This window comes from Sphaerodactylus townsendi, linkage group LG02 (assembly GCF_021028975.2).
Source record: "Sphaerodactylus townsendi isolate TG3544 linkage group LG02, MPM_Stown_v2.3, whole genome shotgun sequence".
Taxonomy (NCBI): domain Eukaryota; kingdom Metazoa; phylum Chordata; class Lepidosauria; order Squamata; family Sphaerodactylidae; genus Sphaerodactylus; species Sphaerodactylus townsendi.
In genome coordinates, this window is record NC_059426.1 from 144,213,688 (window position 1) to 144,237,217 (window position 23,530).

Sequence of the window (23,530 nt, forward strand, 5' to 3'; positions counted from 1 at the left end):
TATTATTTTGTCTAACGGCAAAAATCAGAAGTTCCAAAAATAAATCAAAAATAAGAAGAGAAAGAGAGCAACCTTGCCTAACACCTTTCTCAAATGGGAATGACTTGGAAAATGCACTATTAGTCATCACACTGAATCTGGGAAATGAATAAAGAATTCTAAATTGGTGAGAAAAACCGAATTTAGTCAATGCAGCAAAGATAAATCTCCAGTATATTTTGTCAAAAGCTTTTTCAGCATCAAGTGAAAGAATGGCAACATGATCAGATCTCTTATTATTTAAAGCAATCAGATCAGTGGCCAGCCTAAGACTGTCACAGACTTGTCTATCTTGTTTAAATCCTACCTGTACATGTACCAAAGTTGTAATAATCTTTTGAAATCTGTTAGCAAGAACAGCAGGCAATATCTCAACATTTATTAAAAGAAAACAGCTGAAAATCTGCACATCTTTGTTGAGTTTAAAAATCATGGTGATTATAGCATTATATTTATTAACAGGGCGGCAATGAGCCAGACTCAAAAATCTAGTTATACAATTGATGAAGACTTTGAATTAAGCAATCTGCAAAGCAGGATTTTTAAATTTAAACTGCATTTTTAATAAATTGCTTTTTAAAGAAAAAATTACCTAAAGATAGTTTAACTGATTTTCTATTTAGCATACATTATAGTCCAAAGGTCCATGAAATAATGATTAGTTTTGAATTAGGTAGCATGACACTGTACATTCATGCAATGTTTAAATTCTTTGTTAAATTAATTCCATTAATTCATTCATAATATCATGGTCTTCTAGAGGTTTCTGTAAGATTATGCTGGACAAATATTATCACAGATGCTTGGTTTTGCAGTTCTCAAAAGTGTGAATTTTATCTGCAGAGATAACGTGCCTCTTCTTCACAGTAAAAATGTTATAAAATAAATATGCAAAGTTGAGAAAAAGACCTTAATCTAATTGTTCATTTGCAAATCTATGTACACAGAATCAACCCCTGACTTCTTAAGTGCTAAATTCCAAGAAATTCAATAAATAAAAGATTGTTTGGAATATAATAGATCTGCACAAGCAGCTAAGTGTGAGGAAAGAAGGGCAAGCAGTAAAAATGCAAGTTAAACCTTTTGAGCAGAATACTTCACAAGCCTTGGGATTTTTGTGAGTACAGCCTGAGGTTTATCATATTATTCTCTCCCTAGAGGAGAAAATTTATGATGGCAACATACTGTAAAAGAGACGCAGTTTGGGAATATTTTAATGAAATTGCTCTATGAGTAAGGAATGCAAGCATGCAAAACGCAAACACCGCAACAATGAAATGCAAGACCTGGTAATGCAAATGAAACTGGAGATAATTCACCTTGCAATACTTTCATAATGTCATATTTATCTATGTATTTCTAATAGTATAACCAAATCAGTATTTTTTGATAAAATGGTAAAACTAATCTGAAAAGTTATTATTCTAAAAATGAATGTTCACCTGGTTGTAAATATTAAGATCATTCCAAGAAGAATTAGGGGTGGTTTTTTTTGCAGAAAACCATGATTTAAATCTAGTCTTACTGACTAGAGTTTTAAATCAAGATTTAAATTGATTTGATTTAAATCAAATTCACCTGTATACAAAGGTTTTGTACCATTCAATGTGTAACACATCTGGTTCTGGAGATTTGCCATTATTCATATTCATTAACACTGCCTTTATTTCATCTGTGCATAAAAGCTCAGACGGAATCTGTTACTGAATGTTATCTAAACACAGAAGATCAAGGTAAGAGAAAAATGTTTCCAGATAATTTTCTGTGAATTCCTTGCCTTTACTATACAATTCAGAACAATACTTATAAGTATTGTTCAGAATAATACTTATAGAACTGTAGATTTATTTCACTAGAAGCAATATATATTGCATTCTTCTAATCTTTGATCAAAGGAATACAATTCCTCTTATTTTGTTGTCTTTAATGATATGCTAGAATTGTACCAGGTCTCTAACCACTTTCCCAATATGGCTGGCACAAAGAAATTAGAGCAAATTAGAGCAGCATGGCCAATTGGCTATGCTGGCAGTGGCTGATGGGAATTGTAGTCCATAACATCTGGAGTGCCAAAGGTTCACCACCACAGAATTAGAGCATTAGAGCAAATTAAAGCATTTGCTTCCATTGATAGTATATTACTTGTGTTACTTAGTTTATATTTAACTTTTTTGCTATTCATTTCATCTACATTTTATTTTAGGAGATGCATACGAACTGATTTTTCCTCAAATAAAGGCTTTACAAGCATTCCATTTAATAGCATACTATACCTTGTCTCACAGAAAGAGAATCGGCTTGATTCATCTTCTGCAAACCTTTTCCAACTACTGCCAAAGAAACACCTTGACGATCAACTACACTAATACTAAGATACTGGTATTTGGTAAATCTTGGAAACCACTGAGCAGAATGCTGTTAAAACTGCTGTGACGTTTCCCCTCCCTGAACAGGGCCCCTGGGGGGTGGAACCTTCCCTCCCTTTCCTGGGGGCTATCTTCCCCAGAGATGTCCTTTTCCAATTGGCCCGAGGGGCCAAGAAATAATTTAGCCCACAGGGTGCCTGGTGTTGGAGGCGGCCCGACACTGTTTCCCCTGTTCCCTCTTCCCAACTTCCCGTCGTGCCTGCCCTAGGTCCTGCTGCAGTTACTTCACTGCCCATGGGACCTAACCCCTAACAGCAGACACGCACAGCCCAGTTCCTTCACTGGGGTCTGTCCACTCCCCGAGTAGAGCCTTCCTCTGCCCGCTCATCCGGCTCAGCCTTCCACGCCCTAGGACTCCTCCCGCTGTTACTAAGCCTCCCTCCCTCGTCACCCCGCTGCAGGGGCAGCTCCCGAACTCCGGCGCTTCCCTCCTTAAATGCCCTTCCTGGCCTTAAAACCCTCCCCCTCCCCAGCTGATGCCAGCGCCAAGCAGGCTCAGCTGCACTTCGGGCGCGGCCGGGGCTGCGGCTCCCCGTTGCTCCCGGCCTCCCCGCCGCTTCCCCGGCAGGTCTCTCCATTGCGCGGCTGCGTGCTGGGGCCGCGGAGCATCGGCTCCGCCCAGGGATTCCCCGGCGGCTCCTCCGGGGATGCCGTGGACTTTCCCCAGCCGCCCGCTGGCTCCGGCACGGGTGTGGGGGCAGCCGGAATCCCGGCCGCCGGCCCAATAGTCCCGGTCGCCGGCAGGGCTCTGCCGGCGCCCGGACAACTGCTGTGATAGCCCAAGGGATTCCAGGGATACAGGTGGTTTTAACCATGATGGCCATTTCAATATTAGGACTTTTTTCTACTTCCTCTGAATCGCATTTTTATCTTTTGGTGGGACGGTATATAGCTGTTCCCTGATTTATTTTAATATATTTTGATAACTCAGCCATCATCTAATTTTTAAAGGTACATCATTAAGAAGAGAAACATTAAGGCCCCATAAACCAGGTGGTCTAATCCAGTCTGAAAACTGAAGGACGAATAATATGGGGGCATGATCAGAAATAACAATAACATCAGGCAGTAATCTGGGCATCAGAGAACTTGAAACAAGAAAATAGTCTAGCTGGAAACAATTATATGCACAGAATAAAACTATAATCCCTGACCACTGGGTGCAATACATGCCAGGGATCAATCAACCATATAGGTTTTAAGTATAAATCTCACCAAGGAATATTCTTTGTGTGGGGTTAGACTTCAAACCAAAGCTGTTTCTAGGATGCCATTAAAATCTTCCCGCATTTCATCAGAATCTCCCCCGCAAAAATGTGGTAAAAAACAGTGACTTTTAACATATGGAAATATAACAGATGTTCAAGAAAATAAGTCCTGGCAAAAAAATAAAGGACAAAGGCAAAAAAAAAATGGCTGTTATACTTATAATTAGTTTCAAGATTAAGAAAGGAAATTAATATGGCAAGAGGTGTAATAAGGGATCTGACAGAATTTGAAAAGGAGATTATGCAACAAAAAGAACATTTATTAGGACAAATTTACAAACTGTCACTTCAATTTGAAACAGAAACCAAACAAGTGGAAACATGTATGGTCAGATGGATGCAAAACTTTGAGGAAGTATCTTTTCAAAATTAGGAAATCTTATGGATGAATGGTATAAAATATACTATCAGCCAAATGTTACGAGAAAATGGTACAAGAAGCTCTATTGGTGATATATCACTCAAAAGGATATCAAGAAGATAGACAAGAATTACAAAGGGAAATGCTGGAAATTTAAAGAAGTGTATGGCTCTTTTTATCATATGTGGTGGATGTGTAGAAAATTTTTAAAATTCTGGAAAGAAATTCATGCAGAAATTTCAGGGGGGAAAATCGAACTTGCAACAAATGCTACGGCAATGTTATTACACATGATGCCAAAATATTCCAAACATTTCAAAAGAACTGTTTCAATATTTGATAAAGGCAGCCAGAATAGTATTTGCAACAAAACATCAGGCAGAAGAATGTACAAGGCAGAGAATTGGGAAAATAAACTAGTGAAACATGCAACAGTGGCAAAACTAACAAAACTAGCAATTAAAGAATTCCAAGACAAATGGAAAAAGAGAATTATTTATATCATCTCCCTCTCAAAAAAATTATGCTGAAAAGAAGATATTGTTAAAGTGATATATATGATATATTGTATATTAGATTGAAAAGGGGTTTCAAGGAAAACAAACATATTAATCACTTTCTGAAAAATTATAATAATTTGTTGATACAACTTGTATTCTGTTATAATTTTTTTAGAAAGTTATGAAAGAAAGTATTTATCTGTTTTTACATACTTTGGATTATTAGGATTTATATTAAGACTACCCATTGTTAGTAATTGGTAATTGTTTTTTTTATTTCTATATCATATTATATGTAATGTTTGGTTTTGTCTCTTAGTCTTTGCAACTAACTAATTATGATTAGAGCCCTTTGAGGATGAAGCGGTCTACAAAATCTAATAATAATTAAAAAATGATTTGATTCACGTTTCTTTTTTCTGTTTTGTTAATTTCTATCTATATTTTTAAAAAATCTCTCCGCACCAACAGGTAAGTCATATGTAAAATTAACCAAGTGACTGATGAAATCTATCTGGAGCATCCACATTTGGACCACACAGATTAATCATAACAATAATAGAATCAGAGCTTTTCACTACCAAAATAATTAAGCAACTATTTGCATCTGTAATCACTTGCTGGACCTGAAAAGGCATATGCTTGTATATCAATACAGTAAACCTTTAGAGCACAGGTGTCAAACTCGCAGCCCTCCAGATGTTACGGACTACAGTTCCCATCATCCCCTGCCAACATCATGCTGGCAGGGGATGATGGGAACTGTAGTCCGTAACATCTGGAGGGCCGCGAGTTTGACACCTATGCTTTAGAACGATTAGATGTATCAGTAATATATGCCTTATTAACCCAATTCTTATATAAATAATTCTAATCCTTTGCCACTACATGAGTTTCATGTAAAAACGCCACATCAACTTTAAGATGTTTCATCTAGGAAATAATCTGCTGCAACTGAGCCCTGAGGGGATAGGGCGGGATAAAAGACAAATATAATAAATAAATAAACAAGGCAACATTGAAAAGGTTAAAAAAAAAAAGGCAGGCATTGGCGTCAGTAGCAGGCTGGCATTTTACAGAAAAGATGAGACAGCAGATCCAAGCAAGAAAGATTCCAGTATGGTTGTGGTGCAATTATAACTTCACACTTCAGAAAGTATCTAAAACTTTACTGCCTCAAAATGTCTTATGATCTTCAGCTTCTCTTTAGGCAGTGTGCTGTACAGATAAGGCGCTTGGAAGCTTTCTGAAAACTTTTTACTCACTTGAAAGTCCAGTTGTAGTCATGGGAAACTCGCTCCAGCACGTCTACCTTGGGTCCTGGAGCACTACAGAGCGGTCTGTTCCAGCTATCTCTAATGCGCACATATAAATTTCTGTTATAGAAGTTCTCAAAATCCTGGTACAAAGGGACAAAATCCTGAAAAATAGAGAGCATTCAAAGTGATTGAAAGGTCATGCCTAAAATCTCCCCACCCCCCAAAATTAGGGAAAGTAATAAAATGCATTTGATAGTATTTTTCTACTCAGCATTAATGCAAGATTTTCTTCACATGTCATAGAAAGCTTAAAGTCCGTGCAGTTTTTCCATGCACACTTCACCTAGAAGCCTCAACGGATAAAGCCATTTTAATCAACTGCCCATCCGTCTATGCTCTTTATCTTACCCCTGTTCTCACCATAGTGATGAAATCTTAGGTGCCTGTGCCTGCAGCCCTGGAGGACTTAAAAAACCACACAGTGATTCTAGGAATCTGAAATTCCTAATTCAGATTTAACAGTTATAGACTTATATTGTCGAAGGCTTTCACGGCTGGAATCACTTGGGTGCTGTGTGGTTTTCGGGCTGTATGGCCGTGTTCTAGCAGCATTCTCTCCTGACGCTTCGCCTGCACCTGTGGCTGGCATCTTCAGAGGATCCTCTGAAGATGCCAGCCACAGATGCAGGCAAAACGTCAGGAGAGAATGCTGCTAGAACACGGCCATACAGCCCGGAAACCACACAGCACCCAAGTTATAGACTTCTTACAATAACTAATTACAAGGTTGTGAGAGGGTGTGGGGGGTCACAATCCTTCCACTGGTTGACTGTGCCACACCCTGCACCAGTATACAATACCAGTTCATTCATTCATTCATTCGACTTTTATACTGCCCTCCCTCGGAGGGCTCTGGGCGGTGTACAACTCATATAATCTAAAATAACAAGAAGAGCACATTCAATAAATATATACAGTATAATAAAATTAGGGCACTAAATTTCACATTAAAACCATTTAAAACAGCGCACAAAACATCGCGTCCGGCAATCTAAAGGTCCCTCTGAGGAGGGAACGGAAAGGCCCAAGATGTAAAAGGCTGCAGATGATAAAAAGGGAAGGAGGGAGACAAGAGGCATCCATCAATGCCAGGCACTTATTTCCCATTGAATTATAAAAAGTTTCAAGGAAAATGGAAGCAAGGAATTTACGCACTTCCTTCCACAGCAGGATGCTTAGTGTAAGAACAGATTCCGTGCTGTACTTCCTTTGAAATTAAGAACCCAAGAAAAAAAAAGGGGGCAAAGATATCTATGCCCCGCCATTTGACAGCCATTTGCCACCAACTGATCATGCCGCCATTTGATAGCATAATCTTTATTTGCTTTCACTGGACAGCATACCAAGCCTGACCAAGAGCCCTGATCGCAGTCTGACTGAGCTGGGACTAGGATTTCTCTTTAATTACAACCTAGGTCAGTGATGGCGAACCTTTTTGAGACAGAGTGCCCAAATTGCAACCCAAAACCCACTTATTTATCACAAAGTGCCAACCCAGCAATTAAACCTGAATGTTGAGGCCTTAGTTTAGAAAAAAACCGGTTGGCTCCCTCTTCCTCCGCCCCACCGGCTTGAGCAGGGGCCAGCCTGCTCTATCCTTCAGCAAGTCCCACACAAACCACTCTGTGCCTCTCTAGCATCTCTGCCTCCTCTGCGCCCCGCCCCCTTGGGCAGCAGCCACCCGGAGCACAGGCACCAGGCCTGCCAGCCAAGTCCTCCCTACTCACCATGGTGCGCGCATGTCGTGCTCAGTGGCCCAGGCCAGCCTAGATGTGTGTGTGTGTGGTGTGTATGTGATTTTCCGCCCCCCACATGATGAACTCTGTGTGTAGGTGCCCACAGAAAGGGCTCCGAGTGCCACCTCTGGAACCCATGCCATAGGTTCACCATCACTGACCTAGATTAATGATTTTCTTCCAGTCCATATTAAAAACTATGGAGACAAAAAGGACTCAAGCAGATAACAGATCCGACTAAGAGCCCTTTGGGGATTGGGTGGGATAGAAATACCAATAAATAAATAAACAAACAAATGGGCACTTCTGCTTATACAAAGGAGGGGTCTGATTTCTGCAGGCTTCTTATTTGAGATATTGCCTTCCATGCTGCTGAATGTGGGAAATGATGGACGAGTGTCTAGAAGATGATCCGCTCTGACTGAGCAGCAAAATTTGACCATAACGATCCTCTAGAACCAAGGGTGATTCTTGCTTGGTTCTGGGTGACAGTCTCCCAGCACCTTGTGCTGATGCTTGTGGAGTGTCCCAATGTGTTGGGGAACACAACGCCAAGCACCTCAGTTCTGAGTGCCTCAGTTCCAATGATTTAGAATGGGGTTCTCTTGCTGGGTTCCTGCTCCTTGGTTGAGACACCTTGAGAGAGAACAGCGTTGAGGGATCTTTTGATCAGGTTACCTACGTTCCTGAGATGCTGGTCTCTTCTTGGGACTCCTTGTGCTTGTCACCTCCCTTCTTTTTCTGAACCTTTTCAGCTGCGGCTCTGAGACGGCCTAGCCATGTGGATTGAAGCAGAGGCCGAAGTGGCCACAAGTACTGATAGGGTAGGAGAAGACTTATCATTTCCCTCCAATGGATTGAGTGCCTGTTCATACAAGACCACCTTGAGGCAGGCCATACTTTGCCTTGCCTGAGGAGTCAACAACAAAAAGTCTTACGCGTCGAGGAAATATGAGTCTCCTCCAGGCACAAGAGACACTTCTTATGAGGGTCTGCTTTAGCCATCATTATGCTACAAATAGCACATTTTTTTGAAAACTGCAGTGTACTTCAGACACGGTGAAATGGCCTGAAACCTAGTGAAATAACTGAACTACAGAGGAAAGATCTATCCTCCATGGCAGCGAATGCAGAACTGAGGGAACGGCACACCTCCCCCACCTTTTACATACTACAATTGGGCAGGAAAGTTACCGCTAAAGGAAAAGGGGGAATAACTATTGGACTTACCCGTGAAGGGTTCTTCTCCATTGAGTGGAAGAGGACATCTGGGTATTCTTCATCAACCAATCAGGGAGGCAGGAATACTTAATGAATTTCTAGCTTCCTTGGTTCGTTGGGAAGCGCCTCTTTGCCCTCCAGTTCGGAGTCTCTGCCTAGCAGTGCCATAAATACTCTTTCATTTACTTAAAGCCTTCCCTGCTTGAGAGAAGACTCACAAAACAGAGTAAACGGAGTGAACTGATTAAACAAACTAGGTATAGCATGGGAGATCCCCAACAAACAAATACCGTACACACTCGCATATAAGTCGACTTTCCAGCATGTTTTTAATGCTGAAAAAGTCCCTCCCCGACTTATACGCAAGTCACCCCGCCTCCTCCCCTGCCCCCACCCCTACTGAGCCTTTCCCTCCCTCCCCGGTCCATCAAAAAAAAAAAAACCCTCCAGGCACTCACCACTCATCCTTGCTACTACTGGCAGGCACAAGGCAGTTAAAAACATACACACACACACCCCAGGAGCCTTTCCCTCCCTCTCCAACCCATTAAAAAAACCTTCCAGGCACTCACCACTGGTAGCGGCTGCCACTGGCTGGCATGAGCTAGTTAAAAAAACAAACACAGAGACTCCAGGGAGCCTTTCCCTTCCTCCCCCCCAGTCCATCACAAAAAAACCCTCCAGCACTCACCACTAGTCACTCCTACCAGTAGTAAAAACACATTTTAAAAATGTATTCACCATACAAGCTTTCACTAATTCCATTCGATACAGATTTCATATTTAACCATTAAAGAGGAAGGGGTGGGGAATATACACATATGCAGGCAACACAGTATACTAGCAAAGGCATTGCCAGCAGTAGTCTGCGCTTCTTAAAATGGGGTTCTGAGTTCATGAGTTCTTGTGAGAAAGGCTTTGAGTACTCTTCTAACTTAAGCCAGTAGACCTGTTTTGGATGTTTTGGCTCTGGGCAAAAAATAGGAAGGAGAATTTCCTGTTGGGTATGGAATCTAGAGTTCATCCTGGGGATGAATGCTGGATCTGTACGTAGGACCTCTGCCAACAACGCTACAACACCCTTCTTGCCGACATCACCACTATAAGGAAGATGACTTTCATTCTCAGGAATTTTAAGGAAATGTTCATCAATGGCTCAAACGGCAGTTTGGTTAATGCATGCAACACAGTGTGTCGTTTCCAAGTAGGAAAATGGTGTCGAACTGATTTATCTTTAAGTCTAGCTCCCCAAAGAAACCTCCTGATGTGAGTACAAACTATGTCCCTCTAGCGACTGGACCACAGAAGCAACGGCCGCCACTTGCCGGTGAAGATTGGAGGAACGTAAGCCTGAACTGAAACCATCCTGAAGAAAACTAATGATTTCACCCACAGACGGACATGTTGGTTTCACCTTTTTTCTCCAGCACCACAGAACAAATGCCTTTCAGGTCATGTCGTAAATCCGCCTAGTGGAAGATCTCCTAGAGGCCAGGATGATGTCAGCAACTCCAGCGCTATACCCTTTGGAAATTAGCAACCGCCATTCAACTTCCATGCGGTCAAGCTCAAGCACCCTGGCTCTGGGTGAAGAACAGGTCCTTGGTGGAGAAAATTTCTGTGCTGGGAAAGGCGGAGTGTGTGTGTGTCAAAAGGTTGAGAATATTGGTGAACCACAGTCTTCTGGGCCACAATAGTGCCACCAGGATGATTTCTGCCCTCTCCTTTCTGATTTTGTGCACGACTCTGGGAATCAGAGGAATCAGAGGAAAGGCATACAATAGGTCTGGAGGCCATGTTGAAGAGAGTGCGTCTGTTGCTTCTGCTAGTGGATGTTTGAACTGCGAGAAGAATCTGGGCATCTGTCTGTTTTGGTAAGACGCAAAAAAGTCCAGAACCGGTGTGCCTGGTGATAGTGCAATCATCAAGGAGACCTCTTTGTTGAAGGACCACTCTCCCGGATGGATTGTCTGCCAGCTCAACCAGACCGCCTGGACATTGAGGATTCCTCAGATGTATTCTGCTTGGACTGACATGAGATGCATCTGAGCCCACTGTAGAGTAAGATTCACCTCCTTCTGCAGCAGAAAGGACCTGGAACCGCTTTGACGATTCAAATAGGCTTTGGCTGCCATGTTGTCCGTCTGGACTAATATGTGAGAACCCTGAAGCGGGTCTGGAAATGCTGTAACGCCCATCGATGATCTCTGAACATGTTTACCATCTCTTCACGCATGGCTGCTCTCTCCATAAAGTAAGACTCCTTAATAAATTGCAATATTTCTGCTTTAAGGGTACAGGGGCTCTTACCCACCTCCTCCTGATTGTCAATGGGTTCTGCTGGCTCTTGAATAATGCTGGAAGCCGATTCCAGGCCAGTATGGGCCTGGAGAAGGGCTCCAGAGCACACTTGGCTCTTCTCTGCCAAAACGCGCCTCCCTGCAGTTGCGGCAGCCATTTTAGACACAGCCGCAATTTTCATGCCAAAATCGTCATTGCCGGAGTGTGCCTCATGGCGCAATGCCATTGCAAGGGAGAGGGAGCGGGTCACCCAGTCTTGAGACGTACCTTCCCTTGCTGGCAATAGGCTGGTCTCCAGCTGTGTGTCCTCCTCCAAGGACAGGAAGACCTTCTCTCTCCGAGGCATCATAATACTAAGCCCCCACCCCACTCCGCCTTTGTCTGAGCACAAGACAAAAGGACAGTAGCCGGCTAGATGGCACCCAAAAAGGAGTGCCTCATTACCTCTACGGCCCTAAGAAAGGGCTGTAGTCCCCTCCCTTAAAAGCAGGCAGCACTGAGAAGAAACCTTATAGTGGTTTCACTTTCTACAGAGACAAAGTATAGATAGCACAAGACAGACTCTATACTGCTACTGTATATACTGGCGTATAAGACTACTTTTGAACCCTGGGAAATCATCTGTAAAGTCTGGGGTCGTCTTATACGCTGGGTACTGAGCGGGTGGTACTGAGCGCCCAGGATCTGGAGCAGCAGCTCTGCTGCTGCTGCCCCGCGCACTGGGTTCAGTTCCTCACTCCTGAACACGAAACTTGCCCTACTCTAGCTTGGCCAGCCGCCTGCCTGCCTGCCTCCCTGTCTGTGCAACTGCAGCCCGTCGCCACCACCTGCCATGATCCTAGTGCATGCTTTACCTTTAGAGTCAGCCCTGTCGGCGTCCGTGGGGCTGGCTACTCCCGAGCTGACGGAGGTGTTGCTACTGGATGGGAAGAGACTCCTGTGCCTAAAGAGCCCCTTCCTTATTTCTGCAAAACCAGGAACCAATGCACCAGCTCTTTAAAGGCGCAGGAGGCTCCCCCCCTTCCCACACACACTTGACGAACTTTTCTGCTCCCCAAGGATGGAGCTGTGGAGCCAACATGGGAGAGGGGCTCCTGGTTTCACTTTCTCTTTTGCCTGGTTTGCTGCTCCTTCACCCCGGCTCAACCAACATCCCCCTCCGAAATGGGTTTCTTGCACATCCTTCCAGCAGAACCGCATGCAGGGGCAGACCAACTTTTTGTCCCCCTGTCCCCCGGGGACATGCGCACTCTTCACCCCGCCAGCACCTCTGCAAGCGGAGTGGAGCTCAGGAGCTGTTTCCCAGATAGAGCACCCAAGTTCTCGCTTCCTTCCACACAAAGATCAGCCTGCCGGTCTCCTGAGGGCGAGGCAGGGCAAAAGACACAGCAGAACCACTTTATTAAAAACGTGTTTTATAATCTAAATGACAACACATGCCAGCAAGACCGAGGCGCTACCCCCCCCCCCCCGGCATGGACGCAGCCACCCGCTGGCTCCGGCCCCTCCAGACGGACCTCCCAGCAGGTCTCCCTCCTTCTCCTGCATGCTCTGGGGGTGCCCGGCGCCTCGCTTATCCTCCCCCCTGGCGTTGGCGTGCGGCGCCTGCCTTCAGAACTGTGCTGGATCTTGGTGGGGGGAGTGAAAGGCAGTGGTGGTGCCTGGAGCAGTTGACTGGGAGACTGTCAGTGCGCCCCCCCGCCCCCCCGAGAGAGAGATGATCTGGAAACTTGGTGAATGTGAAAGGGGGGGTCAAGTTTCTCCTCTTCCTCTGAGTGGGAAAATTTCCCCAAGTTGTTCGGGGCACGATTCTTCGGAGTTCTCCTAGAGACGTCCAGCAGCTGCATGTCATAAGCATTTGACGTAGTCTTATACGGCGAGTATATCCCAAACTCTATATTCTAACTGGAAGAGTGGGGGGGGGGGGGTCGTCTTATACGCCCAGTTGTCTTATACGCCGGTATTAACAGTACTGTTCTCCCTGAGGCAGGAAAAGAACTGGAGGGCAAAGGAACAGTTCCCAACAAACGAAGGAAGCTAGAAATCAATTAAGTATTCCTGCCTCCCTGATGGGTTGATGAAGAATACCCAGATGTCCTCTGGTTCAATGGAGAATAAGTGCATCTTAAGACTACAGTTACAGAAAAGAAACTTTTTGTTCTATCCGTGATAGACCTGCACATGCGCAGTCCCAATGTGGGACTACACAGAAGATCCACAAAGAAGAACCAGCTGTTACCATATTTTGACAGGACCATAAAACAGGCCATCACTCATTAACCCTCAATAGGAAAATATGTGAAAGATTCAAATTTGACCATCCTGACAAAATCTGCTCTAATATTACCATAACAATGCACCAGCAAATTCTATTAATCTTTTCTTTAATCTTCAATAGTCAAACATCTCCTTGTTAGGTCAATTCACTGCCCCAGTCAATTTGTCATTTGGAGTGAGACCTGTGACTCTCATAAAGCATTTTAAGTTAAAAATATTAAGTTATAATAAATTCCAGGTCTCCTATGAACTGTAAAGCTGAGCACAATGCTACCCAATTATGACAACCATTTTAGAATGTCTTTGAGGGCCTGTATCTATATATTTCGAACAAGCAGGGTATCCCCACCGTAGCTACTTCATTAAGTTTTCAGATCAAACCAATTATAAAAACACTACATTTGACTAGAAAAGGAAAGCTAGGTGTTTGCTAAAAAGTTTGGTCCCCTCACTGTGAGTGGCTTCACCTGCAACCCCATCGCCTCAACCACTTATTTGGAAATACTTACCAATTGCTCTTCTCTCTCTGTTGTATTACGACATTTCTCAATTTTCCAGTACCGCAAAAAGTCTCGAAGATATCCAAAAAGGGTGAGAACACCATAGCCTACATAAGTCAGCACTGCAACCAGCATTGGAGTTTCTTCAAAATCTTCAAGGAAGGGTCTTTTATACATGGCTCCATTGTGGGTAATATGATGAATCTGGGACAAAAGAAATTGTATTAAAAACATGTAGATACCACCAGTTTCCCAAGAACTTCATATCAAATCTTTGTGGTATTCAGGAACCACTGGTCAGTCCAGCAAGACCACGTTTCACTGAGCCACCTTTCCAGAAGCCATCCCATTGCCACAATACTACTACACTTAAGTTTCTATGCTACTTCTTCCTCCCAGATGGACTATAATGCCAGATTATGCCGCTCTCAATGAACACTACAAGTGTATGAGAATAAATTCACATACAAAAGAAGCCATAACCAGAGTTTCCAATCTTAAGAATGGTTAGGAACTAGCAAATGATGGTCCTTGTAAGTCTTTGCATTGGACTCCAGAAGAGAGATCAACACACATCCAGCTTGCCCACATTATTCGATGACAGTACAAGAGTTTAGTAGGTCATGGAGTCAGCCACCAACATATAAAGTCAAATAAGGCTGGAGGACACTGTGTGCCCATATTGTGCTACCAAGGTTCTCCATGAAGATGAAGCTATCAGATTTAGCTATAAGAGTGCAACAGTGTTGACACTTCTATCACCTGAAATGTTGCTCTCTTGCAGTTATTCTGAAAGGAGCTCCAAGGCGCAAAATGGTAAGCTGCAGTACTGTAGTCAAAAGCTCTGTTCCCAATCTGAGTTCGATCTCAGCAAAAGTTGGTTTCAGGTAGCTGGCTCAAGGTGGACAGCCTTCCATCCTTTTGAGGTCAGTAAAATAAGTACCCAGTTTGCTGGGAGTAAAGTGAAGATGATGGGGAAGGCAATTGCAAACCACTCTGCAAACACAGTCTGCCTAATAAATGCTGTAGTGGGGCATTGCCCCATGGGTCAGTAATGACCAGATGCTTGCAGAGGGGACCACCTTTACCTTTTTAGTTTCTCAGAGCAGCTGGCTCTGAGCATAATTTGCACTGGGAGCCAAGGAGAGACTGGAGGTTCTCAAAGTGACTAGTTATCAGGCTGTTTGCAAACCTACACATAGCAGAGCTGACAAAATCAGATTGTCTTGATATGAATGACGCCCAGTGATGGAGAAAGTTGACATCCTTGCAGAAGACTCTCTCTAGTTCCAATCAGGACAACATGGCTGCTATGACAGAAAGCACAGCACAGCTGCCACATTCAACTTTGCATAGCTGCCACGTTCAACAGCTCCATCACTGCATTTAAGAACATAAGAACATAAGAACTAGCCTGCTGGATCAGACCAGAGTCCATCTAGTCCAGCACTCTGCTACTCGCAGTGGCCTTTGGGAGCTTACGTGCAGGATGTGGAAGCAATGGCCGCCTGCTGCTGCTGCTCCTGAGCACCTGGTCTGCTAAGGCATTTGCAATCTGAGATCAAGGAGGATCAAGATTGATAGCCATAAATCGACTTCTCCTCCATAAATCTGTCCAAGCCCCTTTTAAAGCTATCCAGGTTAGTGGCCATCACCACCTCCTGTGGCAGCATATTCCAAACACCAATCACACCGTTGCGTGAAGAAGTGTTTCCTTTTATTAGTCCTAATTCTTCCCCCCAGCATTTTCAATGTATGCCCCCTGATTCTAGTATTGTGAGAAAGAGAGGAAAAAAATCTCTCTGTCAACATTTTCTACCCCATGCATAATTTTATAGACTTCAATCATATCCCCCCTCAGACGTCTCCTCTCCAAACTAAAGAGATTTGTTTTACATTTAACTGAACACAGCAGATCAAAAACGTCTATGCATGGCAACTTCCACTTTCCATGATCAAACAGTTACAAAGGCATATTCTTGTAAGTCAGACATTCTGCAGTTATGATAGATGGCGGTCTGATTATTGGAGTCTAAGGGCTTCAACTCGTTGCTTGAATGAGACTAGGTTGGGATGTGCGACTACTTCAAGGGTCAAGGAGCTGGAGAATGTACAAAAACCCTTCCTTTCTATCCACAGAAATCCTCTGTTGACATCAACTACTTTAACCTTCAATAAAATTACATGTAGCACTGAAAACAAAGTTACGCTCACCAGTAACTGTTGTTCACTGAGTCTTCTGTGCAGACCCGCATGGGGACTGCACAGGCCCAGGCCAGCCACGGTGAACTGACCGGAAGGCATCAAAAAGTTTTTGAGCGCTTGGAGTGTTCTCCCTATTCCCTTCCAGATGCAAAAGCATACCTGACTACTTGAATTTCCAAAAGATTTATAGGCACGTTAAACTCACTTTCCAACCAATTACCCCAAACCTGTAGGGAGTTTCAGGAAGCTCTCCAACTGACTGGAGACACTGCCCTCTAGATGAGGTGAGAAAATCTGGGCCTTTTTAAAAAAATTCTATTACCATCATATTTTATGAAACAAAATAAAGGCACTGACTGCCAAAAGTACATTTTTTTCTGTTCTGTACCCACTTCACAGGCAGTGAAGACAATAAACTAAAGAAAGAATAGGTCTGGGGCAAGACTACATATAGCAGTGGCGGCGAACCTATGGCATGGGTGCCAGAGGTGGCACTCAGAGCCCTCTCTGTGGGCACACACAAACAGAGTCCCCACATTTAGGCTGGCCTGGGCAGCTGGGCTTGATTATTAGCATTAAACCTAAGACCTACTTTTGGGGAAGTAGTGTAGGTAATCCTGTTAAGCACTGTTAAACCCCACTGATTTTCATGCAAAGTACTAAAGCATGATCCTTTATCTGGGAGTAAGCTCACTTGCTGGCAACGGGACTTGCTTCTGAGTAAACTCTCCTAGGGTCGTGATTCACCCGATGGAAGAGTTGCATGGTTGCTTCAAAGCAAAGCCACCAACTACCATCAAGCTTACTCCCGAGTAACGCACACCTTGAAGCCAACTGTTTTTGCTAAACTAAAACCTCAGTATTCAGGTTAAATTGCTGTATTGGCATTTTGCGATAAATAAGTGGATTTTGGGTTGCAATTTGGACACTCGGTCTTGAAAAGGTTCGCTATCACTGACATATAGGGTATTCAGAGAGGGGAGGAACTATGCATCATTGACCAAACCCAAGTGGACTAGCAAGAGAGGGACTTAAGGGCAGACGTGTGTGTGTCAAGCACCTCCAAGTTGCTTTGGACTTATGGCGACTCTATGAATCAATGTCCTCCCAAATGTCCTATTGTTAACAGAGCTGCAAAGCCTACTGTCAAGATCCTGAAAGGGAAATTCTGCCACTTGGGGCTTCTTCTGTCACAGCAGCCACTGTTAAGGGAGCAAATGAAGATCAAAACACAGCAAAAGATGGGAGAGAGGAATGAATTTTACATTGATTTGTACTAATCAGTGTATTGTTGGGTGTCTGGCTTTTAGTGTAAGTTAAAAGCAAAAAAAAAGAGGGGGGGAGACAAAGCTATATCCATGAATATCATCAAGCATAAGCCTACACATGAATTTCCTGTATTAGTTTCAAGCAAAACATAACCAATGAGGACAAAGCCACACATTCACTTTACGCACATTTTCCTCTCTCCCTTTCAGATGTGATCATCTTCTACATGTCATGTCATCTGATTTCATTGCCTGAGGCTATGTCCCTCTTAGCCCCAAAACAAAGCAAAAGCTTCCCCTTAACTCTACAGAGTGGGAAAGACTTCCAAGGCAAGCTCCCTTCTCAAAAGGTACCTTAATTTGGGTGCTGTGTGGTTTCCGGGCTGTATGGCCGTGTTCTAGCAGCATTCTCTCCTGACGTTTCGCCTGCATCTGTGGCTGGCATCTTCAGAGGATCTGATGCAGGCGAAACGTCAGGAGAGAATGCTGCTAGAACACGGCCATACAGCCCTCCCCACACAGCACCAATGATTCTGGCGTGAAAGCCGCTTGTGGTACCTTAATTAATTACCTCCTTCGTTTTGTTGCAGAGAGATCTTTTCCTCAACTCCATTTTATCCTCACTAACAACAGCGAGAGGTAGGTTAGGCTGATGAGCGTGTGGACTGACCCAAGGCCACCCAGCAAGCTTTCACAGCAGAAGGCGGGGGGGATCAAACCTGGGTCTCCCAGATCCTAGTCCAACACTCTAACCACTATACCATGGTGGCTGTCAATGCTTGACCAATGGGGAGGAGGCATGCAGACCTGAACGCTAACCACAAATATCCTTTGCCACCAGATATGGGAGAACAGGACACAGACACACCTTTCATAATGTGGGGATATTGTACCCTTATTAGATCCTTGAGCATCCTTAATACTGCATCAGCAAAAAGGGGCAAGGTACCATCACGTCTCCAGTTCACGTTAAGCAACTGACTTTTCATACTGTGCACTCGTATATCAGGGCTACCCAAGAAATGCAGCACTGATGCTTAGTTTGTTCCTGAAATCAAAGCGAACGATATAAATGGAAAGTAAACTTTAATATCTGGACGAAAGAAATATGTATTTATCAATGCCAGCTGAAGAAAACATGGTCATTGAGACTCAGTATGCATACATGAATGTTGATTTCTTTTTTTAAGCTCTATGACAGCTCTTCTATTCATGGTTTGCCAACCCTACAGGGTTACCGTAAGTCAGCTGTGACAGCACCGCGCACACACAAAGTGAGTTTGCCCTGTCCATGACAACTGTGTAAAATGTAAACATGCATATTTTTGGTGGCCACACAGGCACATCCATGATATGACATAGCACCACTTAGTAAATTGCACATTGTTAACTCAATTTTTTCTGTTAAGAACCCCTCTTTTCTGCTACAACAATATGAACAAAAGGATACACGTTAACATAATGGATAGCTTTGAGATAAATATATACTACACAGACAGCTGCAAAGACCTGTTCCTAGGTCAAACTTCCACCATGTAAAAAGGTTTAATTATCTTTCCGTCTGTGTCTACTATAAACAAAAGTCTAATAACAGATAAAACTAAGGGTCTACAAGACTATTCTTCCAATAGATATATTGTACCATGAGCTTTAACTAGAGTGCACTTGATACATGTGGAGGGGGAGCTAAAGCACAGAAAAGTTCACAGCATATTAAGGGAGACATACTAATCCTTGCCTTACGACAACTAAGCCCTATGATAGTGTAACACAGAAATACACTTGTCCCAAGCTGGGCAGGTACTGACAAGTGTAACTCCAACATTAGAGCAGAAATTAATAGTGCTGGGAAGGAGCAGGTCTTAACCAACATCTCCCCCGCCCCCTGGTCAGCCTGCCCCGCTGGTATAAGACAACGCTGATATGATTTACACAGATTACATGAAGACTGGAAACACAATCTCCACCCAGCCTCTAATCATATCCCAAAACCCTACCCCCATACCTTAGGATATAAACCTCAGTCAAGACCTCCACAGCTCAGAGGACAGGACATGATCCATGTTGCACATGCTAAGAACACAGACAGGGGGATTTGGTGATGGGAATCCTATAGAAAAGGAGCTTGTAGTTCAAGGGAATAGTCAGCACACACAGTCCACGAAGAGAACAAGCGATGGCGTCGCTTATATCTGACACTGGTCTGCTCAAAACCTTGGTAAGAATTCCATCCCAGAACAACAAACTCCAAAGGGGAACACCATTCCTCCATCGGGGGAAGCAAGCACATTATACTCCACACAGTGAGACAAAGGGGAAGCTGACCCAAAATTGGCTTCCAGAAAAACATTCAGGGTAAAAGGGGTCTCAAAAGAGCAGGAGGAAAAAAACACATGGGGGAAACAAATAACTGCAATACAGGCAGAAAAATGCATGTGGAAATCAGGGGACAAAACCAAAGTTGTATGGAGCCAGAAGTGACAAAAAACAACAACAAACCAACAGAAAAGCCCTACATGACTCTCTGCAAAATCTATTATAGTGCAAGCAGGACAAAAGAAGTAAGGGGGAGGGAGTACTACAGAAATAGCAAAACTCGCTGTATATCTCTGTAGAATAGCAGCAGCTGTTTGTCTTCTTTTCTTGGACTTTAACCTTATCCCTATTGGCCCATCACATTCTTTTTCAAACAATCAGACTGAATAGCTCCTCAGCCATTCGTAGGATACAAATTCATTCTTCTCATCACTTACCCAAAATGTCAACTTGTGCCAGGGGCTGTGTAGTTTGAGGTGCCTAATCAACCAAACATTAAGATGATTTTTGCTGGCAGAGAGGTATTTGAAGTAGTTAGCCCTGTTCTCCTCTACCCCCCCCCCCCCAATAAGCTGATCGTTCATAAACGATTGTAGCTGCAAACAAACAAAAAAGCTCTGAGAAATATGGTCAACTCAGTTCCTCTTAGGGCAACAAAGGTAGTTCTCTTATTGTCTTTATGTCAGGAAAAAAGTGACCTTATTTTCATTTGACATTTTTACTTTTGATCTGACTTTAAAATGTCAGCATGTGTGAACTTAGACCAGGGGTAGGGAACCTGCGGCTCTCCAGATGTTCAGGAACTACAATTCCCATCAGCCCCTTTCAGCATGGCCAATTGGCCATGCTGGTAGGGGCTGATGGGAATTGTAGTTCCTGAACATCTGGAGAGCCGCAGGTTCCCTACCCCTGACTTAGACAAAGGTGAGAATGGCAGAGAGGAAGACATGCAAAGCAACTGTGAAGACGAGATGGGGCAAAGGAAACATTTAGAAATAAGTGGTTCTAAGTAACTTAACTTTCTATCGCATTATGAAATAGTGGTAAGAGAACAATGCTACGAAGTAAGGCTGTGAATGCTCTTGCATGGAGACTCAAATTCTGTACTCAAAATTAGTTACAATAAGAAGCCTTTGCAACCATTTACTAAACATAATTTAGTCTGACTCCAAAATTATGATTATTTGTCAGGTAGAAGACAAAAAAGCCTGGAAAGAGGGAAATGGAGCAGGTGATCATTGGGGTCTGGGACATTCACAGAAAGTTTCTACAGGGAGCTCAGCTGCAGTTTCGGACATCTATTTTCCTCCTCCTTCTCGGAAGGGGAGCAGCAGAAGGCCGCTGCTTTCACATCCTGCATGTGAGCTCCCAAAGACATCTGGTGGGCCACTGCGAGTAGCAGAGGGTTGGACTAGATGGACTCTGGTCTGATCCAGCAGGCTCTTTCTTATGTTCTTTTTTTTTAAGCTTCAGAAGAAAATGGCAGCCTTTTGCCGTCTGATTTGCCAATCTGATGAGCTAATTTTTCAGAGAAGGATTTTATGCATGGTTTTAGAAATACAGCTTCTAGATTTCTTACATGAGGATAAAATTACTCATGAGTAAACCCAGACTGCAAGTGTTTCTCCCTTTGCAGCAGAGACCTGCACTGCTTACTTTCAAATATATCGAATCAAGCATAAAGGTGTTCTTCCTCTAGTCATTATAAGATCCATTCAAAATAGAAGTAAAGAGAGAAAAGGAAAGTAAAGGAGGTCGAGGCAACCACTTAAGGCTTTCTACCTGCTTACAGCCACTGATCTTGATGTAATCAAGAGTTTAGGGGCCCTGTCAGGATCCTTCAACCCAGTGGTTCTCAACCTGGGGGTCAGGACCCCTTTGGGGGTCGAATGACCCTTTCACAGGGGTCGCCTAAGACTCTCTGATCAGTGTTCTCCATCTGTAAAATGGATAACTGTTAGGGGTGGGGGTCACCACAACATGAGGAACTGTATTAAAGGGTTGTGGCACAAGGAAGGTTGAGAACCACTGCTTCAACCCCAGCTGTCATATCACAGATCCCAGAGTTGGGAGGGCGAGATGGTGAGAGTAAAGACTTGTGCTTGCTAGTGAGATTTTGCTCCTCAATGGATGTGGGTGAAAGCACAAATCAAAGGCTCCCACACCGCCATGTTACGGAAGTTCAGAGTGATTCTTAAAAGATCTGTAGCCATTGAAGGATGACAATGTACTTTTCTCAGATATCTGTGAACTTGTTAACCAAAGATGATAAGGTGAAGTTTGCTTTGTTTGGGGTATACTGTATAGGACTCTGCTTCTATTTTTAAATTGTTTTATATACAGAAACCTGGTTTGTATAATTGCTTTAATGTTTACATGTTAGGCACTTGAATGCAGGTTGCAACATCAACTGGAGTGGGAGGGCGGGATTTCAGACTTTAGCGATGAATATGATTGAATAGGTGTCAAAAGACTGATTTACTTATTGGTTGGGATTATTATTCCCATTCAAGATGGGCAGGATGTTAACTGGCCCAGTTTGCTCAAACAGTAAACTCATCATCAGTTTTATTTTGGTAGTCCCTGTTGTAAACCCTGAAGTAATTGGAAGCGCAGGGTAAATCTTAGTCCAAATAAAAGATCTTTCATCTCCTAGGCTTTCATTATTCCCATGTCCCCATGTCTGTCTGTTTGCCATCAACAGAAAACTAATATTGAATTTCATTGTTGGTACTGAAGAAACTGATGTATGAACTATGGGTGCTTTCACACATCGAAATAATGCTCTTTCAATCCACTTTCAATGCACTCTGCATCAGGATTCTACTGTGTGAAATGGCAAAATTCACTTTCAAATGATGGATACAACAGACTGCAAGTGGATTGATAACACATTATTCGGCATATGTGAAAGTGCCCACCAGGTGGTTTTTGCACAGATGATCTAGCAGTTTCTAGGCCTTTACCATTAGGTGCTCATTCACTAGCTCACTTCTGTGGGACAGCCCCTGTTGTGTGTTCTATGCATTATAAGTACAAATACTCACAAAGTACAGCCTTTACCACAACTGACCCAAAGCTCTGGAATGACTTTGCAGAGGAGGTGCTGAGGAGAATGACTCCATTTTTCTAACTTTATATATGCTTGTTTACTTACTGAATTAATGGTCCATTATTTTCTCTCTGACTACACAGTGGTAAACTCTTTATTTCAGAATGCTGCTGACTTCTTAAAGAATGCTTCTATTGTCACTACTGTTTCTCCGGTCAGTTTGAATTTAACGTTGTATTAATTAATGCTCTAAAATTACTTGTGCTGTGGGAAGGTAGGGTATAAATATCTGAAATAAGGTGGCAGAGAACAGTTTGGAAGAGTTGTCAGTGTTCTTGCTATAAAGAGGAAGGTATCTTGATCTTTAGGTGATTCCCACCAGTTGCTCAAGGAGGCAGGGCCATCTTTAACAACTTCCTGTTTCCTGGTTGAGTCACCAGGCTCAGTTTGCTTCCTGCTTCATTAAGGCAGTGCAGGAAAAGCCCTTAACAGTAGCTTCAATCCCCTCACCCTTTTAACTTGCATTTAATGTTCAAAACCTAACATTTAATGGAGCTAATAGTGTATTATTGATGTTGATGTATGGCAAACTTATAAAATATTATACCAAAGCGTGAGGAAAAAAAGATGTAAAATAATGGCCCAGTTCAAAAAAGCTGGCAAGAAGGTACCACCTGAGGAGGAAGAAGAAATCTGAGTTTCAATAGATACTCTTAGGCGGATTCTGCATGGGCCAAAAAC

At 43.3% G+C, this 23,530-nt stretch overlaps 1 protein-coding gene across 1 annotated transcript in view; it reads right to left on the reverse strand.

Moving 5' to 3' along the window:
* SPTLC2 (serine palmitoyltransferase long chain base subunit 2) overlaps window positions 1-23,530 on the reverse strand; it is a 100,628-nt gene that overhangs the window by 61,269 nt on the left and 15,829 nt on the right. The window contains exons 2-3 of the mRNA XM_048485017.1: window positions 13,958-14,152; window positions 5,860-6,014 (exon numbers count right to left, since the gene is read on the reverse strand). Coding sequence (XP_048340974.1) covers window positions 5,860-6,014; window positions 13,958-14,152 — 350 coding nt within the window. The remainder of the gene's footprint in view (window positions 1-5,859; window positions 6,015-13,957; window positions 14,153-23,530) is intronic.